Below are 21,305 nucleotides of genomic sequence, written 5' to 3'. Positions count from 1 at the left end.
CCCCCCCCCGCTATCGTTTGGAAGACGCTGACCAACGAATGACGAGTTGCGAATTTCCACTTGGGCTTCCTCAGAATGAGTCTTTATACATCGTAATAAGTGGTTGTGAGAACATCTTACGTTGCTGAACTTAACACGCGTTTTTCTTGTATTAGAATTGTACAAACTGTTCACCACGTGTTGTGTTCTTCTACCAGTGGATGTCTTGACCAAATCAGAAAGAGTGTTGTTGAACAATCTGACATCATTATATACCTCGCTTGTCACCGCTGATGGCAGATCAAGATTCATAAAGTAGCCAACGTTATTGACAGATGTGGTGTTCAAGCAAGATATTTGGACATGCACGCTGGTTGGCTGCGTGTTGAGCGACTGGATTGTCACTACACCTCTTGAAAACCACCGTTTCTGCATTCCGTTTTCCATAAACTTTGTCTCGCTGATATTTACGGCCACAAAGTGATCTTGGTCTTGAGCATTGTTAATCAATACAATTTTCACGCATGAAATGTTGTTCTTAACGAAAGAAGATCGCTGGATATTCAGCTGCATTCTTACATTGTTTCTTATTTGAACATACAAAGCAATGGCCGTGTCTTCAAAAGAACAATTAGAAATTGTTATCGTTTCACAATCCTGAAACATCAATGGCGTTTGGCGGAAGGCAATACTAGATAAAGCAATGGCCAGTACCCCACTCATAATAGTTGACTTCTTTATAAAATGAAAACCCTTGAAGCATGATATATGTGGCAAGGCTCTCCAACCCTCCATTACCAAACTTTTCTGGACAGCAGTTCCCGGATGTTGCTCATGCGCCATTTCAAGGCTACATCGATAAGGTGTCCGCTCGGTCCCAGTGCCATCGAGGTAAATGCGTCCTCCCCAGGCCACCTGACGGATTGCTCTAGCAATGGACCTACATGGCTGTATGTCTGTACCACAGCTCTGGGAATCGTTTCCGTTCAGGGACACGAAGACATCATTTAAGTTAATGTATTGAGCAGCTAAAATGAAAGTAATGAAACGCTGTTAATTCAATTAACTTCCCTTTTAGTTTTACTAAAGGATTTGAGGGACTAGCCACTGAGCTTCGCGATTCCTTCGACATTAACACAGAATTGTATATTCTGACTACATTAACACGAGACATTCAATGCGAATAGTTTATTGAGGATGCGTCAGTCATTCATCTGATTTAGATGTATTCCCGTCTTATAACATAATCTGTTTCCTTGTATATCACAACTGTAATGCTTCTAACAATTAGAACCTGGCTGCGCCAGATAAGAAAAACCTTTAAAAAAACCAGCCATTAGATGTGGCCAAAAAATATGTGTAAGAGTGTTCCTGATCTAATGCAGCAGCACGAGACCCCGAGGAAAGGGTACAAAATCAATGACCTAATCTCTATGAGCTAATCTATGAACTAATCTAGAATGACCTAAATCTTCCGCCAAAGGCTAAATAGTCCCTAAACGTTCCATGACACCCCGCGAGCCTCTCCATCGTGCCGTAAGAATAACAATTTCTGGCTAATTCGTCCCTCAACCATCATAAATCGCATTTTTCTTGTATAGTTCATTTATAATACACCGTAGTTCCGAGACGTTGGTATTAGACCTGTTTAAAGCAAATTCAGGTTTCACTGATTTCGAGTTTTTCTTTTATCCTTGCCATGGAAATAGCGATTATTCTTTGAAGTTTTGTTATGCAAAAAAATCAGTCTAATTCCGATACCTAGTGTAATTGGCATTCCAATTCAATAAAAGGAATGCTGATAAGAGCTGGTTGAAAATGTTAGGTTTGGTCCAAAAGAACAATTGCATCGACACACCTTTTAATTATTCGTTCCTGAAAAGTTTTTCGAACATGGGAAATAAACAGTATAAATTTTAATTTTTTGAATGGGTGTAACATCTTTAAACTTATGAAGTGTTATGTATTTTTCCATTCAGAATTATGAATTCTCCGTTTGGGTGGGTTCATGTTGGAAGATAAAATTAGCAAAGCAATGTATTTCATTTGATGATTTTCTTTCCTCTTATTTCCTGTTTACTTGATTCTGAAAACTGAAATTTCCCTCGACAAATTTACACCGAAATAATCTTCTCTTATAAAATTCATCATTAGATCATGGGTGAGATATCAGAGCGATTGGTATTGTTTGAAGGTTTTCTACAACTTCGATAAGATTAATAACGACCGGAAATCCAGCCAAGATCACCTTAATTACAGCGAGCCCAATTTAAGTTCTTAAACAAATCACACCTCAATCTAGTTTCGATGAAACAACAGGAAATCCCATCACTTCACCTGTTTATTAGACCGTGTCACTATAAAATAATTTACGGGGTCTTTTGTTGTAATTATCTTATTTCTTGATATCCGCAAATGTGAAATGGAAAATCGTCTTGACCAACTTGACCCAATATTTATCGCTAAACACATCTATATTTGTTGATAAGCATATATTTCATCTAAACATGTTAATAGGAGGTCATCATCTTTATAGTAATGAAATGGTCTTTGCTACGAATTCTAAATTTAATGCAACCGATTCGGCGACAACCTCTGAGCTAGAAAGAAAATTACCTTAAGCTGGGATATCGTTTGAAAGGGTAATGACATAGCTCTTCCATCAAATTAGCATGTTCATAAACATTTCATTATAAATTTCTCACTCAATTACCTGCACAAATACGTAGTAAGGCCAAGACCAGAGTCGCCACAGCAAGACGAAGAATATCCATGTTAACGATTGATTTAGTGATACTGCACTATGTAAACATGTCCGCAAATCTTCTGTCGATGTTACGAAACGGATGGAGTTGAACAACAGGTTCGAAACCAGGACAGTGTACTGGACCACTCGCAAGCTGTCTAGCTGTCATGTTGCTGACGGTTTGAAACCGAAATGATCTGAACTTAGTTCGTGTCTTGAAATGCGTTATTTAGGCATGAGTGATACAATAACACACTATGCTCGCTATTAAGTCAATCAGATAATACGTTCTGAAAAGCATTGATTGCAATATGCTGCTATACAAATCTGCCGATTAGTAACTGAATTTAGCAAATCGTGAGCGATTTTTTCCTCGCATGTTGTAAGGGAGAGTCAATTAGAACGTTTTAATGGCCTTTTAAGAAAACGCCAAGTGTGTTCTACATGAAAAATTTCGGTTTTTCTCTTAAGTCATCTTAACGAGATATTTTACCCAATTACGGCACACTATGGTCACTATGGCTCTGCGTTTCATAAATTATTTTTAATCTCTTCAGTCTCTATTTTGTTTTTGGTGATTAAAGCTTGAACTTAATCTTTATTTATTGTGTATCTATTTATTAGTAGTTTCCTTGATCACTGGCAAATCGTCCACTGGAAGGTTTTTCCATATTATCATGAATTCCAATGAAATTATAAAAGCATAGCACTTTTGTAGGAATCGGGAGACAAATCTATGAACGCCTTTTTATACCCAATGTAGCGAACAAATATGCAGCTAGAAATAGAGAACTTTATTTTACTACCTGTAAAGTTAACCTCGGAAATGTTTAGAGTTTATGTTCTACTTTTCCAATAGGCAAACAAAGCCCCACCACCTTAAGCGTATATTCCTGCGAAAACTGCAATTGAATATAACCGTAGCCATAAAAAAAATTCTCGATCGTGTTTGGTTCTCTGTGTGTATTTCTCACGTAATCGGCTCGTGATCCGTGGGTGTCCAATTACAGGCATCCATTTACAAATTTTTGCAATTGGATACCTGTAATTGGATACCTACGCCATTCGCACGTCAATTACGTCCGTTTCAATGGATTCCTTCTCGATGTTTTATCCAGTTTTTTAACACCTATGGAAATCGCTACTGACTTTCTTTTCGCTCAAAAGAAGTTCTCAGAAGACTCTTTTAATTTCGAGATTTGTCAAGGATACGATTAATTAGTGATTATTGAACCTCGTGTCAGTCAAGTCAGCCTCGCGCTGCTCGCTTGTCTGATTTTGAAATCACTAGCCAGATTGTTCCCTGGATTGTACTCCACCTGTGTCCAGTTACTATCACTAATTACAGAACCATGTGCTGTCGAGTAAAAACAACTCCCCCTGATTTCTACTTGGTCCTCGTCAGCGTGAGTTCTTATATATCGCAATGATTGGTCGTTAATTCTTAAGAAGGTTTTGAGTTTTCATTTTTATGCTAATCTCTTATTGCTTAAGCTTTTCAAATTTAGTCATTTACAGCGGTTATCAATCACACGCGACCTTCAGCGTAAAAACGTCTTGACAAAACCTGAGTTTTGGTGGACGTCAATCATCTCCGTTTCCTTGCCGACTGTATGCAAAATTTACCACAAAAAAAGTCTGAAACCTTGCAGCGGTCCACTCGTAAAAATTATCATTTTACTTTCGGTATGTACGGCTTGCTCACTCAATACATCGGCATTAAATATAAGGTCGCGAGTGATTGATAACCGCGTGTGATTGATAACCGCTGCAACGAGAACAATAAATAATGTCAATCGAAAGTACTGAGAAAACAGAAAAAAACTCGTTTAAAAAAATCACTCCACCCAGTGATTAGCTTTTTACAAAACAGTCCATCGAGCCCAGTGCCAAACAAAGTAGAAGTTGCCTCCATTAACAATCTATGTTAACCTCTCTCTTTTTTTTTTTTTTGTTTCATTTTGATTTTTACTGGCTGCGGGTGTAAATTTTTAGTGCTGTTTATCTTGGGTTGTTCAGGTATAACTGCAGATTTAGTAAATTGATTTGATAATACATCTTCAGCTGGAGTTCTAGCATTTGCCAAACTAGTACTCAGTATTCGTTGTCATAAAAACAGACAGTGCCAATATTTCATGCGTTTATTTCCATACTCATTTATTCTCCTTAGTTTTTTATTACTTTAAGATAGAAAATGACATGGAAAGATCTCTTTGAGAGCCTTTTTTGTCAGGCCATCCAAGAGACTAACTGAGGCAACTCCAACGTCTAGCTTGAGTTCGCGACCTGAAACACAGTGCTCCATACGTTACGGGTAGTCTAGCTTATCCTTGTCATTCTAGAGTTCAGCCATGCTCGTTTCCCTTTTTTCCTTAACGCTGTGATACCTCTTCGGCGGTTATCCACTTAAGTAACTATTGCTTCGAGGATTCCTTCAACCTTAAGCTAACTTTGTTCACTACAAATAATTATTTGGTGCGGCGCCACTGCTTTTAACGTCTAACTATTAGTGGCCTCAGTTCTTCTGTTGTCCACAAGGATGTACAAGCCATCTGTAGACAGCAACGAGTATGTATTGCCAATAACACCATTAATCGAAATAGCTGAGACAAAATGGCTAAAACCACACAAAGGGAAAGCAACATTGGAAGAAATGTCAAGGCCAAGATCTGAACCCAGTCCATAGCATGTATGTAAGACTTGCTCGGTCCTTCTGGGGTTGTCCCAAACGAAACGAGAGTTGCCTTTGTTAGATTGATTAATGCGATCATCACTAAAAGCAGAAGAGAAACTGTTTCAGTACCGTTGGCGATTGGATCGCGGTATGGATTCTTCCAGACGTGGTGGAGTAGCATGAGGACGCAAGCAAACGTCATCACAACCCTGCACAACATTGCATCGTCAAATAACGCGTGGCATGCAAGAAAAATGAAACGTCGGCCAATTAAGATGCTCTCCCAGTATAGAGTTCCTTTATCTTCACCGTTTGGTGGACGAAATGGACCGATTAGTACTTCAAGCACGTGCTGGTTCACAAGCTGCACACTTGCGATTGTTGTACCACGTTGCTCTCTGTTTATCAGCACACCTTTTATTAACCAGTAAATTAAAAATGGCAACGGTAAAATGCAAGCACAGAGAAACTCTGTCGCCGAAATCGATGCTCTGTAAACCTTAGAAGAGCCAAAATATAGGACGAAAATAAAGGGGACCACGAAAACTGCGGTATAAGCCAATAGTGTGTATTGCCACCATTGCCAGCATATAACGTTTCCATCGAAGAAAAGACGCTTCTCTTCAGGGCCAATAGGAACGCAATCCATGAGCTTAAACGATGTTTCTACCAATCGCTCATATCCAAACAACATTACTTCGATGATTACAGCTATGTAACGTTCTGGAGACGGTATTGCTTTATTCCTTGCGATGTTGAAACACAAATGCATGAAGTAGATTATTACAACATCGGCCATTGTGGCAAAAACTGTTCCAGACAGCAACAACTCTTTTGTAACTACTGTAAGCCCAGCAAAAGGACATCTCATTCTTTCTTTGAACGCATGAATTCGAAAATTAAAACTTGCTACCATGGCAGGAATAAACGGTATTTTATGGACCAAGTCGTCTGTTGAGCCAACTGTCAATAACTCTGCAACTTGATAGAAATAGAACGCAATCTTAAGATAGCCGCTGTCAAAGTGTTCTTCAACTTGACCCAAGTCCTGGCCGACTTGATGCTGATCTTTTCTTTTACACCATAATATTTGCCTTCCAAGAAATTTCAGGACTGGTGGTTTGGTTAAAAGATAAATAGCAAATCCAGTTATTGCGAAAAACGTTAAGATCCACAACCACTTATCGCTGCACTTATCGGGTGGAAGGCATTCAGTAGAAAGCAGGGACTCACTATAACCCGGAGCACAGGCTCCGCAGAGGATACCAGTTCGTTTCCCCTGACAACTGTTATAGTCTTTGGAACCAGAGGTTGGACTTTGACAATAATCGTCGGGACAGGCAATAAAATGAAGTGACTGTGGGTGTTCCGAAGTCTGTTGGCCCCAGAAATTTGGTTTTGCAGCTATGTTACTATGAATGCAAGTGGCTCCAAATGGACATGGTAAACACTGAACGGAGCCATTAAGAGTTAAACCACGCATGCTCCCTCTTTGGAGGCTGTAGTAACCTGGAGAGCACGACTTGCATGAAAATTTCAAACTCGTAACATTAATCTTGCAAAAATTGTTCTTCTGTCCCTCCTCAGCAAGCGAGAAGTGTGTTGTATTTTCAAGCAAAAGTTGACTTCCTTTACTGCATTGAATAGTTGTATTGTCATCCACTTCAACATATCCCCCACTGGAAATATCAAATACAGGATACGAACCCCTTTTAGTGGCAATGAAACGCATCGATGTATTTTGAAATTTCATGGGCCCTCCACTTTCGGAATACAAGAAGGTGGCTTTATTAAAAGTAGTATTGTGCAATATCGTCACATTTGGTTTTGTCGTGGAGAATGAACAATCTTTGAAATGAAATTGACCAGTTCCATATGCGGAGTAGACATGACCAGTTTGTTCAATGCCGAAATTATCTTGAAAAGCGCATCTTTCAAACTTTGTGTAACCGTTACTGATGTATACGCCACCGGCGACCAATCCTGCGTTCTCCTGAAATATAGTATCCTCGATAAGAACATGACTGCGGTACGTCCACAAAGGATGGATGTTCTTTTTGACGTCAGGGCGAACACAGCCTGATTGCAGTAATTTATCAGGGTTGGTTAGAATTGATAGCGCGCCGGTAGCTGTCTCGTAGAAAGATCCGTTGGCAGACAATGACCACTTTTCTCGGTAAAAACAAATGCAATTTCTAAATATCGAACGCCGAATCGACAAGGTTTTATTACCTCGGAAGAAAAGAGCAAAACTGCTCGATGGTCTGCGGTCAAAAGTATTGTTTTCCAGTTCTATAAATGCATCAGACGAATTGGCATTTCTTAATGGTGGAATGTGCAAACGTATTGCGTAGCTTTTTTCTCTGATTTCATTGCTGGTGAAAATTGTGTTCTTGATCATCAGCTGGATCGACGTGGGATCATGGAAAGTCAATAACATGTCATAAATATTATTTATCAAAGTGCAATTAAAAACAGCGATATTAAATGGAAAAGCTTCATGTCTCCAGCGTCCTCCAAGTGATTTTAGTCCGTAACGAAAATTGGTCACTGTAATGTTCTCTATTTTAATTTGATAGTGAGGATTAATCGTCAAGGCGGCTTTTTGCTTATTTTTATAGTTAGCAATCAAATTGTCCACAAGAGTTGCGTTTCCCACGTTTGCATTTGTAGCTGATATTGATATAGTGCTTCCCACATTATCTGTAAAGGACGATCTTGAAATAGTTACATTTGCCTCACTTTCTGCAGTTTCGGAAAATACATGCAGGGCGCCACTCGTCTTACGTAAATTGTTCACCCACTTAGACTCCTTTATTTCCACTTTTCCACTATTAAATCGAATGAAGACAGTAACGCATCTGTGAAAATGACCGTGACAGTTGCTAAATATTACTTTGCGCATTGTAAAATTCAACTTGGATGGACAGGACGAGTTGCCATGATTAGGGGGTTTTCCAACTGATATTGCGCACCCACGACCGCTCTTGATTGCGCTGCACCCTGTAAAATTGGAGTAGCTGAAGTTTATATTTAAAGTTCCATGGGGACTATTGGCAAATACAGCACCACCCTCGCTTGCCTTGTTGTTGGTGAAATTGGTGTTCAAAACTTTCAACGAAGCATTAAGTTTTACCTCTAGACGTAAGGAAGCACCTGCTTCTCTCGTCAAATTATGTCCGACGAAGGTAGATTCTCGAATGTCGACATCAGCTTTGTCAGACTGAATTCCAATGCATCGGAGCATAGCGTTTTGCACACATTGAAAGCTGATGAACTTTGCATGCGTTTCTTTAGTAACTGAGCGATACAAGCTGTTTACGACGAGGAAGTCTGACATTTTGCCTGAGGAAGGCATCGTATTGTGTTTGAGATAAACGTCTTTGTACATCTCATCCGTGACTGCTTTTGATACATTGAGAGTTATGAAAGGGCCACGATTCCTCTTGCAAGAGACTTTCTCGAAGAAGGTATGAATATGCGTGTCGTTGGAAACCGTTTCGCCTTTAGATGTTATCACCACCACTCCTCCATCAATTGGCTGTCTGTCAAGTACTCCGTTTTCCACAAATTTGGTGTCGAAGACTCTCATCGCGACATCAAGACTCTGGCTTGTATTTTTACTTAGTAACAGGAGTTTAATGCAGAATGGGCTATTATAAAAGAACATCGAGCTTTGAATATCAATCTGACAACTTCTCCTTTTTTGAATTTGCATGTCAAAAGCCGTTGATGCGTTTTGGAAAGTGCAGTTGGATACCTTCACATGAAGGCAATCGTCAAATGTCAGAGGTGTTTGCCGAAATACTATCCGTAATAATTCAATCTGCAGCTCATCATGGGAATTTCGAAAGCGAATGCCATCATCACAAGAAACATGAGGAGTGTGGTACAAGCCTGCCATTGTTAAAGTTTTGTTTACAGTAATACCCGAATGATTGTCGCCAACACAGCCATAGGGATGCTGTTCGGTGCCTGTTCCGTTCAAGAGGATCCTTCCTCCCCAATTCACATGAATAACTGCTTGATCTATTGATTGGCATGGGTCATGGCGAGAGCCGCAACTTGCAGAGTCATTTCCGAACTTGGAAACGTAAACGTCTTGAAGAAATGATAATGCCTGGGTGTCTAAGGAATTAAAATAATTAAAAACCTCTTACTTGATGCCTGGCTTCCATCTCAACTTAATTTCATGTCTCACTCCTACGAAATGAAAACTCTTCATCTGACATATTTATTCAGCCCTTCGCATAAGGCTTGAAGTCTATTCAAATTAGTTTGTCGTCTTGTGCTCCTCTCCTTTTAGGTTTCAAGAGTAAACACTTTCGATTCCTTCTAAGAAACTTTCAATTAAGAAGCGGTATTACATCAAAATGAATAGAGAATAATGTATGGGCGCGCGTAGATATGGAATTTCTCTACGAGTGTTCAACTCGTGAGATACAAAGTTGAACATGCGAAGAGAAATTCCATATCTACAAGCAGCCATGCATTATTCTGTTTATTATACAATAACCCAAGTTATTGTCGCATTTTGATTGGTTCTCGCCTATGATCTATTAGAGGAGAGACGTACGATTGACGTCATCATTACAAAGTTTTTCCCTCTGTTTTAAAATGCCGGAAAGTTTTGAGAATTTAGATAATATTTTACGTGACCTGGCAAAAGATAAGGTACAAAAGAGTCTTGTCGAGGCATTGAACAGGTAAGAGAAGGAGGAAGAAGAACGATAAGGCCGAATTTTTTTTTAGAAAATGACTCAGAAGAAATACTTGAGCAGTCTCAGTCGGCAGTCGAGCGAGACTAAACCAAGCACAAAATTGGTCTTGGTAAGCCGAAAACACAACCACAGAGGACACAAATTTCCACCGTCACTAAAGCTCCTTTCATTCAAAACTCGAATTGAATGGCCTCCAGATTGACCGTCACCGCAAGTTTTCCGAACGTATTTTTCAACTCCTGCAATATTCAAGGCAACCTCCAAGCTTTTTGGCTCACAGGGCTGCTCTGATGACAAAAACTGACTTGACTTTTCCAGCATTTTCTTTAAGGTTTGTAGATTTCGCAGCTCAATTCTGCTTTCACAGTAAGTCTTCATTCCACGAGAAGCGACGCTCGAGTCAAGTTTGACAGTGGCGCGATTTTCCTAGACCAATCACAATTCTTTGCTACGCATAGCAACCAATGAGACTGCTTCATTTTGTATAGACAATAGATTACGTCAAATGGCTTTTTTCGTGTACGCCAAAGTGGGCAAAGGCCGGCTTTCGAGTTATGTTGAAAGATTTTGAATTAAAAAATCTTTATCCGTAGTAGTTTGTTTCGTTATTATATAAAACAAACAGATTCCATGTTACCGTGCGTTTGTTTACTAATAGATCACAGAAGACGTCAAAATGTGGTAAGAACATCAGTGACACAGTGGGCTATCCCCTCGTGTGCCACTTTTTTGTTCTTACCACATTCTGAGGTCATCTGTGATCTATTACTGAACCGACGCACGGCAACACGGAATCTATTTGTTAATTATATAAACATACTAATGACGACTTTTTAGACGATTTCCGAAGGTTTCCGAACTCTTTCCGAAAAGTTGTCCGAAAGCCAGACAAACGTTTCCGAAAATTTCCGAAAATTTCCGAAGATTACCGAAGATTTTCGAGGGAGATCCCAAGATGTTTCGATCATAGAGCAACACATTTAAGTAAAGTTTAAGGGATTTATTGTGTAACTATAGCAATGGTGATTTTCACGTGTTAAGATATGTTTTCGCGCGAAAGTTCACCTGGTATTTCACTGGTGTTTGTGTAACTAGTAGTGAGTGCGTTCGGGTATTGGTAGGTTTGGTATGTTAAAAAACCAAAAATTCTAGGAAGAGCATTTTGTGCCTGAGCTGTTAGGTAGGCGTGAAATTGGCTTCCTTCCAGCAGGAGCGAAAACAAATAAATTGATCGCAAAGCACGTGCATACGAGAGGGTTTGTTCTCGTTTATACATGTATTATGTAATACTAGTTACGACCGGTCAGTGCAAAACATGGACTGCAGTTGGTAGGCCGCATTTAGTTCGCAGACCGTGTTCTATACCCAGTCCGTAGATGCTTAGCCCGCGTTTTATACCAAATGCCCAGTCCGTAGTCCGCAGTCCGCAGTCCATATTTTATATACTGACCATGTAAATCGGCACAAACGATGCCTATTCCGTCGGTGTACGAGACGACGTGCTTTTATTACCAAAACTAGAACAATTATTATGTTTACGCACGTGACTTTGAATCGCCTTGGCTTTGGGGAAACAGCTACAGGGCATTTTCACTTCCGGAACACTGAAACGGAGGACATGTTGGTGTACCAAAGCAATCCTGTGGGAGTTGAACTCTTTTCCTATGTAAACACTTTCGTTGGGTTTATGTTACATAATCTGCGCACAGAAATCTAGGCCAGTGAAATGAAACTACACAATTCCCTCTTTAATTTATTCAGCAGAAAGTAGCGTTGGTTTTGGTCGAAGAAAAGAGGGTACACAACACGCAGCCAAACTACAGCTTTCTGTTCGTACGAGAAGTCGCACACATTTCGTGAAGGCATGTCTGCAAAAGTTTTTAAATGCCATGAACACTGACGTCACACTTTAAATAAACAACTTATCCGCTACAGTCCATAATAAGCTGCCTCGACACTCGAAAGTCCGCAATATTGCACAACAGATCAAGAAAGCACGTGGACGAACATGGAGATGATGTCATTCGCCCCTGAAGAATTTTTTTCAGGGGAGCCAAATTGGTGTCCACAGAAAGATACATACACGGAAACTCGAATTTTGCCGCATTACTCGATTAGAACTTCGCTCTCGCGAACGCAAAAATGGCATTTTTACATGGTAAAGCAGGCAGACGTCTTTGCAGACTATGTGCGCTATTTTAAAATGCTAAAAGAAAGTAACAGGAAGCTCAAGTTCTTGAGACGAATCGGAAATATAAACTCACTAAATTTGATCGAATGAAACGAATCTTTTAAGTTGTACTTTGGCAGAACTCCTTTCTGACTTAACCAGAATTCAAATTTTAAAAGTCTTTTTATTTCCAGTACTGCGTTCAGATGAAAACACGACCACTTCAGTTGTGTTGATCGTAAGAGATGCATATCATCAAAAATTATTATAATTCATTTGACTTGTTGTCTATTTTCAGTATGTTGCATGTTTAATCTATAACCCAACTTATATTGCCTTGTTCATTTTCTGTTATGTTTCTTGACTTGAACATGAACCGTTTTATTCTTTCGATACTTCCTGCAGGTGATTGCCAAGTCCTTAAGAATGATTTTCTGAGAGTGTCGAGAATCGGAAGACAGTCACGAAAAATCGATTTTTCTTTTATTTCGCCAAAACAAACCTTTGGGTTAACTTATTCATGGAAAAATAGTTTAAAGTTCCAACGATTTATTTTACGGCCAAAATTTAAGAAAGTTCGAAATTTGCATATAATGGCGGTTTTCGCGGCTTAAAATGTTCAGAATTTCACGCTTCTTTACGAAAACAGCGGGAGCGTAAAAACAATCCTATGAAAACGAAACTTGGCACAAATATTATTTCATTCTTATACTTTAAAATCGTGTAATAAGTTTCTTGAAGTTTTGTTTGTAGCTTTGTAACGAAGGGTATTTGTACAGCCGCCATTTGTGTCTCTTGGCAAGGAGCAAATAAAGGCCAACTTTGACTAGTATAAATGGCCTCTGATATATATCATTTGGTCAAAATATCTACATTTTAGGAAACCTTGGTTATTGTTTGTTTCACCCGAAAAGTTATAGCTCTGGGAATTAAAATGTTCTCCGTCAGTAAAATAACATGTTACGGCATGTAAGCGAGTTCAAATTTATGCAAATCACAAGGTTATTCTTTGGAAGTCAACGGTTTAAAACAGGAAACAACGACTCACCGTTACTTACGTTCCTTCTGCTGCTATAGAAAAGATTTTAACTTCCCAGTGTCCTTGTGAGCTGTTCTGTAAAATATTTTCAGTAAAACAGCGAGCATAACGGGCCATAAAATTCGACAAGGTCGACAATGTTTATATTTGAGATGAGACTGAGTGGCACACACAGTCCTGGCTGTTTTCATCGTCTTGCTCAGTCGAGAGTCCTTTAAAAATATGATAGAATATTCGCTTCAAACCGTAGCAAATTAGTTTCTCATATCCGTATGCCTCATGTCGACTAATGAGTACATAACTCAGTTTCCGTACATTAACTGAACAACTCGACTGGCCACTGAGGTCAGGAGGTCACCTGGTATGTCATTATGTTACTTTTCCCCGGTTTCACATTACACGCGTAACGCCGTATTGAACGTCACGGTATTTAGTTGAATTCCGGTATTCAAAATCTCTTTAAAGACATTTCGATTTAAAAAGAAAATTGAAAAAGCAACATTTTGAGATAATTGTTAGCTTCTAAGATATCGTTCATAGATGCATGATACCCTGACATAATTTCAACACTGGATTGATCTCTTTGATGTCAACGTGATTCATAGTTTTGCGCTTAGTAACATTTGGCACACATCTAAACGTGCGCAAAGATAAATACTCAAAAATAAGAAACCGTTTATCTGCAAGAAAAGCTGGGCCGCCGAAGATAATAATGCTTTAAATTCTGCATATTTTTTTCGAGTAACGCAAGCTACCTGCTTTCAGTAACGCTTCGTGTCGCTTAGCAAAAGTGACAAACTTACTCTATGAAAATAAAGGCTTAGTTACATTTGTTTCATTCTTTTATTTTTCTAATCTGAAATTTCTGTTATATAGGCTTAAGATTTTCTTTCCAAATTTACCATTCAATTTCCTATCCCGGCCATATTTGAAGACATTCCTTCTCATTTGATTACTGTAAAACTTTACAATCACATATCTTGAGGAGGTTCAATATTTGCCTGTGTCGTTGAAGGCGTCAAAAAGTGTCAGGCATTTATTATTTACTTGTTGAAGCACAGGCAGCCCAAGCTCTCTCTATGAACCACACGAGCAACACAATATGGCATCGAATTATAAGGGTTTATATGGGATTTTCTACAAGATATCCATTGAGGTAGTTAAAAGTGAAAATTCTCAATAAAAATGGCTTACCTTATTCCATACGTGTGTTGTTTGCTCTTGGTGTGGTTATTTTACCGATTGAACTTGATCTAAGCGACTTTTTTGAATTCCGGTTTTCCCTTCATAAAGAGAGGACAAGGCGAAACACCTTAGTTGGGACAGCCTGCCGAACGAAGTTAAAAATCCCAGGCTAAAACGTACCCACGGCCACAAATCCACCGCAGAATTCAAGGGCAAAGGTTGATCTTCCATTTCAATTCTCTAGCCACCCAATCGCAACCCTGCGAGCTACGCCAGGCGGCTCTTCGTGTCCCCAGTGAAACGATAAAACGATGGAAGAGCTCCGTGTCCGTTTGATCCGCGACATAACAACCGTTGAAATCGGCTTGGTAACTTCGTCATGTTGGCAAACGAAGACTCGCGGGGGTACTAGACCACAATTTGTCAACCAAACTTCTTGTAACACCCAGGCTCCTCTCAGGTCGAATTTACAATGCAAAATAACAATCATACAGACCGATTTCGCAAAATGACTTCAAAACCAAAGAAACGTGAGATCAACGGCGAAAGCTCTGTAGAAACTGAGGATTTTTGAAGTGGAAATCATGGTAAGTTTGTGTTGCTCGTGTAGTTCATAGAGAGAGCTTGGGCTGCCTGTGGTTGAAGTTGTATTCTTAATGGTTTTAAGTTGCGCTAGTTAATGCAAATCAAACAAGTTCACTTCCTTATAAAGTTATTGCGATATCTGTCAAGAGCAGCATGACATTTTGTGTGAAACATTAAACAAACACTTAATACATGATCCTCAGTTACAGCAGCACAGAGTTAATCCGTTTTAATGGTAATATGGCTGAAGTACGTCCAGGTAGATTCTTTTAAGGCGAACAGGCTTGGGTGGCACTTCAAAATCCTTTTTCCGTTCCTACTCAATACAAATGCAGATTGTATTCTGTTTTCGGGAGTATTAGCCGTCACGAGCGACTTTTGAAATTACTTTTCTTGGGAGTGGGGTGGGGGTGGATTAGCGCTACTTCTAAAACCTAATCATAACAGCAAAATTGAGCGTCATAAGGGACTAAAATGACTAAAACACAGAAACACAGGCTGTGCCGTTTTAGTTGGCAAAGGCTGGTGATATCCGAGCAGCGAGAACAAAGCTTATTTTTTTCGCGTGAGATTCGCGTATTCAGCTCGTTCCTTTCGTGCCTCTAAATAACGCATTCACTGCCAAGGGCATTATTTATCTCCACTTATTAGTCCGTGTTACTGACGATGTCTGGAGATCTGACCCGCATAGTGGCTGCTTTAAAAACCACAGGCGGTGGTGCTCTCCAGTAAGATCATTTGCCTCCTTTGACTCACATTCGATATTTTTTGCTATAAGCCCCTGTAGACCATGCTGAATTTTCAAAATCAGGTCGTTTTCTACACGCTTTATCTCTGAAACGAATACGGTGACACCCATTTATTTTTGCATTTCTGACACAAGTAACTCATCATCTGACTGCCGTAAAAATTAAGAAAAAATCTATCCTGGAAAATTTTCGCGCGAGCGCCTTAAATACGGCGTTGCGCGTGTAATATGAAACCGGGGAAAAGTAACATCATGACATATCAGGTAACCTCCTGACCTCAGAGGTCAGTCGAGTTGTTCATTCAATGTACGGGGACTGATTTATTTACTCATTAGTCGACATGAGGCATATGGATATGAGAAACTAGCTTGCTACGGTTTGAAGCGAATATTCTATCATATTTTTAAAGGACTCTCGACTGAGCAAGACGATGAAAACAGCCAGGACTGTGTGTGCCACTCAGTCTCATCTCAAATATAAACATTGTCGACCTTGTCGAATTTTATGGCCGTTTAGGCTCGCTGCTTTACTGAAAATATTTTACAGAACAGCTCACAAGGACACTGGGAAGTTAAAATCTTTTCTATAGCAGCAGGAGGAACGTAAGTAACGGTGAGTCGTTGTTTCCTGTTTTAAACCGTTGACTTCCAAAGAATAACCTTGTGATTTGCATAAATTTGAACTCGCTTATATGCCGTAACATTTTATTTTACCGACGGAGAACATTTTAATTCCCAGAGCTATAACTTTTCGGGTGAAACAAACAATAACCAAGGTTTCCTAAAATGTAGATATTTTGACCAAATGATATATACCAGAGGCCATTTATACTAGTCAAAGTTGGCCTTTATTTGCTCCTTACCAAGAGACACAAATGGCGGCTGTACAAAATACCCTTCGTTACAAAGCTGCAAACAAAACTTCAAGAAACTTATTACACGATTTTAAAGTATAAGAATGAAATAATATTTGTGCCAAGTTTCGTTTTCATAGGATTGTTTTTACGCTCCCGCTGTTTTCGTAAAGAAGCGTGAAATTCTGAACATTTTAAGCCGCGAAAACCGCCATTATATGCAAATTTCGAACTTTCTTAAATTTTGGCCGTAAAATAAATCGTTGGAACTTTAAACTATTTTTCCATGAATAAGTTAACCCAAAGGTATGTTTTGGCAAAATAAACGAAAAATCGATTTTTCGTGACTGTCTTCCGATTCTCGACACTCTCAGAAAATCACTCTTAAACTTTTGCAATGAGTTAAGCGTCCATGACCTCCACTTAAGTCGGCACGGAAAACGAATATTGCAACGTTGGATAAATCAAAATAGAAAATAAATTCCAGTATTTATCGCTAAACAAATGTTTGGTACAACACGGATTCTATACAGCAGACTGCCATATCGGTGGCAACCTCCGAAATCGTAAGAAAATAGCCTCAAAGCTGAGTTATCGATTTAAAAGATTTCGCATACTTTCCACTCAGTTAACAATTTTACAAACATTCTGTAAACTTCTGTCTAATTCACCTGCACAGATTCGCAGTAGGGCCAAGAGCAGAGTCGCCCCAGCAAGATGAACATCTGCCATGTTAAAAATTCCCTGAAATGTTTTCAAGTCTTCTGTTGATTTGCAAACAGGTATCAAGATTCGAAACGAATAGCTCTGGAGACGAAAAACTGGTTCGAAACCAGAAGGAAGCACGGCACCAACGCACAAGCTGTCAAGTTGCTGACGTTTTGAAACCGAAAGGGTCTGGACTTAGTTCGTGTCAAAATTGCATTATTAAATAGCGTGAATGACACAAGACTATGGCTACTGTTGCGTCTACGACATCGTTCATTCCTAAAGCATTGTCATACTGACAAATCTGCTGCTCGCATTGCTTAACAGTGAATTTGGTACATCTCAAGCGATTTTGTTCCCCCATTATTAAAGGGAGACTCAATTAGAACGTTTAAATGACCTGTCTGTCTCGTATGAAAAAATTCAGTTTCTATCTTATATCGTCTAAACTCAGACGTCACCTATGGTTATTAATATGCTAACCAGAGAAAACAATGTCTGCTGAAACAAAGAGCTTCTATGTTTCAGTCTGGAAATTTTGGTGTTTCCAAACGCATATCTTCCCTATATCATATTGAAATACCGGTTCCAGTTTTAAGGGCACCTTTAGTTCTTCTTTAACTATATTTATTGTGTCTTGTTTTATAAACAGCTTTGTTACACGCTTCAATTACAATTTCTCTAAATACTATTTATAGGCAAAATAAATTTCCAGTCGCACCTTTTCCGAGCTTTAAACCTTAGGTCTGGTCTACCCGTGCAATTTTTATGTGACAATTTTCACGGGGCAATTCTTGTATTTGCTCGTGTAGACGAGGGAAATTGGCCAAGCTGGCGCGTCAGCGTTTATGTGACAAATAAAAGTTGCCACATGTGCAAAATTGCTCGCGTAGACGACCCGTCACATAAAATGTGGCAAATATGTTCGTTAAAAGAATAAAACTACGACGTTTCGAAGTCATCTTGACTCAATTATCAAGTAGAGGTGTTAGCTGTAGATTCGAGATTTCGAGATCTTGCGACTTGTGAAGACTGGTTGTAAGATCGAGGAAAAGGTTAAGATACAGGAAGAGAAACCTGCTTTAATCAACCATGAATGCGTTGTTTACAATTTCAAATGTGATTCGTGCGATGCGGATTATATTGCGCCATCCTCATCAACGCATAGAAGAGCATAAAGCCTCGGTTATTGGCAAGCATATGAAAGAAGTGCGCGGTGTAGCGTTCACTGACCTAGCGGAAATGTTTTCCGTTTTTAAGAAATGCCGAGGAAAACTGGGCTGCCTTATTCAAGAAATGCTATTTATTCGTGAACGGAAACCGAAGTTAAGGTCATTCCACTGAAATAGAACCTGCACTGAGATTTTTGTGAAACTTTGCCTATTGATTGTTTATATTACAGGAACTTAAATTTTGAAATAAAACTGAGGGGTCCCCATGTTCGTTCAGGAGCAACAGCACCTTGTTTATACCCATATAAATCCTTATAATAGCACCATGATTGTACTCACGATTGCTTGCTAAATTCACGTTTCCGACGATTGCATTTAGTTCTACACTGAGAATTGGTCCATGTTTATTTTACACAGAGAAATTTATTACTCAATGCAAAACAACAGAAAAAAATGATAGGTCACCATACTCGCTTGCAAGAAAATGACGATTTACCTCTATGGCGAGGTCCAGCTGTAAAGAAAAAGCTGCCATTTTTTAATGCGCGCGCGCTAATCACGCGTGAAATTATGCGCGGTAGGGATGCGCACTGCAATACGGTGGAATAACCTTAAACATGCAGTCAGATTCAATACGTGCAAAAGTATTTATTTAAGGACGGTGCCTACTTTTGTTAATGCGCAGACGTTCTGCGCATCACGCAAGGCATGGTTTAAGCGCCGCGCGCGCGCTGGGTTGACATGACGCAATCAACTACGCTACCAAGTACACGACTAAATTGAAAGCAAAATTTTCCTACTGTGACCAAATCAAGTTTAATGAACCTGTACTTAAACCAGGAACACCAGAACAGCAGCATATCGCTAACCACTAACTGTTAACGTCTTCTAGCTGAAAAAATAGCTGTTATCCGTCGAAAATTATACTGAAATCCAATTGTAAACATGTACCTGCAGATGGCGTAGTGCGCGCACAAAACAAGTGCGAGATGTGCAAATGTTGTACTTACGGGGGAGGTGACAGGAAAAAATGTAACGGGCACCGCAAAAAGTTTCAAAAAGGATCAATAACTTTAAAAAACGCGTGGTTAGCCCTATATTTTATGTTATGAAATAAAAGTGGCAAGCCTATTCAGCACGTGATTAGTTTCAGGTTGTGAGCAAAAGATATTTAGACTATATTTTAGCTGAAACAGAGGAAGGCTGTGAGAGACGCTAAAAGTGCTGTTGCAACGATTTTGTTATCAAAAACATACCAAGATTGATTTTTTATGTCACCATTTACCATGTAGTTTTTAGATCTTTATAAATGTGTTTGCTTTTCTGTATGTAAAGGCGAATTCTAAAGAGAGCTGTGAAGAAATATCCTCTCCTTCTATTTTCAGAAAAATGCTGATGTCAGCATTTTTGTTGAGATTCAAGGCTAATTATCTCAAAAAAATGCGTGGTTACTCCCTTTTTTCTTTGTAGATTCCAATTGCCCTTGCAAAGAACTACTTTTTCCGCGTGGTCCTAACCTGACGCAGAAGCGTTTATATTTAGTAGCCACCATCCTTAAACATATACCACAAGCACTGTCACGTCAAACACCAATGACAACGAAACACTTCTTATTCTAATATACTCTATCACCTTTATTTGTATTTAATCTCGAAACTACAGCTGACACCTCTACTTGATAATGGAGTCAAGATGACTTCGAAACGTCGTAGTTCCATTCTTTTAATATTCATTATCAAATGTATTTCGAAATGATCTCTTATTAAATATATTCGTAAGCACCATATTTTTCGGGGGTGACTAAGCAGCCCTGCCTTATCTCTGCGTGTCTCTGCTGTCGAAAGTCTTTACTTGCGTACTCAACTTTGAATTGCTGACAAATATTTCGTGTGCCATTTACACAATCAATTATATTTGTCACATAAAAATTGCTCGTGTAAACCATGCTCTGCTGCATGCTTCGGTAAGTCAACCTACAGGTTTTCTGGCTCAAAGATTTGTGAATCTCTACCCCTCAAAATTAAGCCTTTTCCCAACAACATCTTTAAGAAAGAGTGCACATGCCACCTATTGAATAATCAAACTTGATTTTGCTGCAGTCATGTTTTATTTTGCTTTTTGTTTATACCATTATATAGTATGTGTGAATGTAGTGTATGTATGTTGTAATTTAGTGTATGTAGATCTATATGTAGCTTAGCGGAATTAACTTTTTTGTTGCCATTTACTTGACCATGGTGGTGGCTAACCAAAAAGCTTTTGCTACTTTGGCCACCGTTCACATTATAAATTTTATTACCTTACGGATTGACATTTCTTAACGCTTTTTTACTATTTTGAGACATCAAAATTCTTGAATAACATCAAACTTGCTAGCTTTTATCGACAGTGACGCTATAAAATGTATCTAAAATGCCCTTATATAGTGTAAATAAAAGAATTGAATTGGATAGGAAAATTCGTCTATTTGCGGAAGATAATTTGATCACAGCCTTACTGATCATGCCCGTGTTTGTAGCAGCTGTTTCTCTGAATAGAAAGAGATAGTTTTCATTAAAATGAAATTTTGATTATAAAAATTTCCTTTCCACTCAAGACATCAACTGTTTGGTCCTCTTTTTCTACTGTACAAAGGACCAGATCACATATCAATATAAGGAGATACAATTGGTAAAACTGAATCTGATTAGATAGCAGCTGTATTATTGTTGCAGCGCCCTTATC

General features: G+C 39.1%; 2 protein-coding genes across 2 annotated transcripts; both read right to left on the bottom strand.

The window, feature by feature from the left end:
• Positions 1 to 6: 6 nt before the first annotated feature.
• On the bottom strand, positions 7 to 4,608 carry LOC110057611 (uncharacterized; the record flags this gene model as incomplete). Its single annotated transcript, XM_020764206.2, has 2 exons — positions 2,693 to 4,608; positions 7 to 1,007 (listed from the first exon to the last, which is right to left on the bottom strand). Coding segments are annotated over exons 1-2 (1,062 nt in total), but the record flags the coding sequence as incomplete, so codon positions are not given.
• A 56-nt stretch (positions 4,609 to 4,664) lies between these two features.
• LOC110057547 (uncharacterized) lies at positions 4,665 to 17,504 on the bottom strand. The gene is made up of 2 exons (XM_020764139.2): positions 17,373 to 17,504; positions 4,665 to 9,527 (listed from the first exon to the last, which is right to left on the bottom strand). Exons 1-2 carry the CDS (start codon positions 17,431 to 17,433, stop codon positions 5,218 to 5,220), a joined length of 4,371 nt encoding a protein of 1,456 aa, XP_020619798.2. The 5' UTR covers positions 17,434 to 17,504; the 3' UTR covers positions 4,665 to 5,217.
• Between the last annotated feature and the right edge of the window lie 3,801 nt (positions 17,505 to 21,305).

This window comes from Orbicella faveolata, unplaced genomic scaffold, assembly GCF_042242905.1.
Source record: "Orbicella faveolata isolate gen_17 unplaced genomic scaffold, um_ofav_v1 contig_35, whole genome shotgun sequence".
Classification (NCBI taxonomy): domain Eukaryota; kingdom Metazoa; phylum Cnidaria; class Anthozoa; order Scleractinia; family Merulinidae; genus Orbicella; species Orbicella faveolata.
The sequence above is the reverse complement of the archived record's forward strand: the minus strand, read 5'-3'. Positions and strand labels throughout refer to the sequence as shown.

Coding starts and splice junctions, on each gene's coding strand:
- LOC110057547 (XM_020764139.2), bottom strand. CDS start 17,433: ATGGCAGATGTTCATCTTGCTGGGGCGACTCTGCTCTTGGCCCTACTG. Junction 9,528..17,372: donor CCTACTGCGAATCTGTGCAG/GTGAATTAGACA, acceptor TTAATTCCTTAG/ACACCCAGGCATTATCATTT.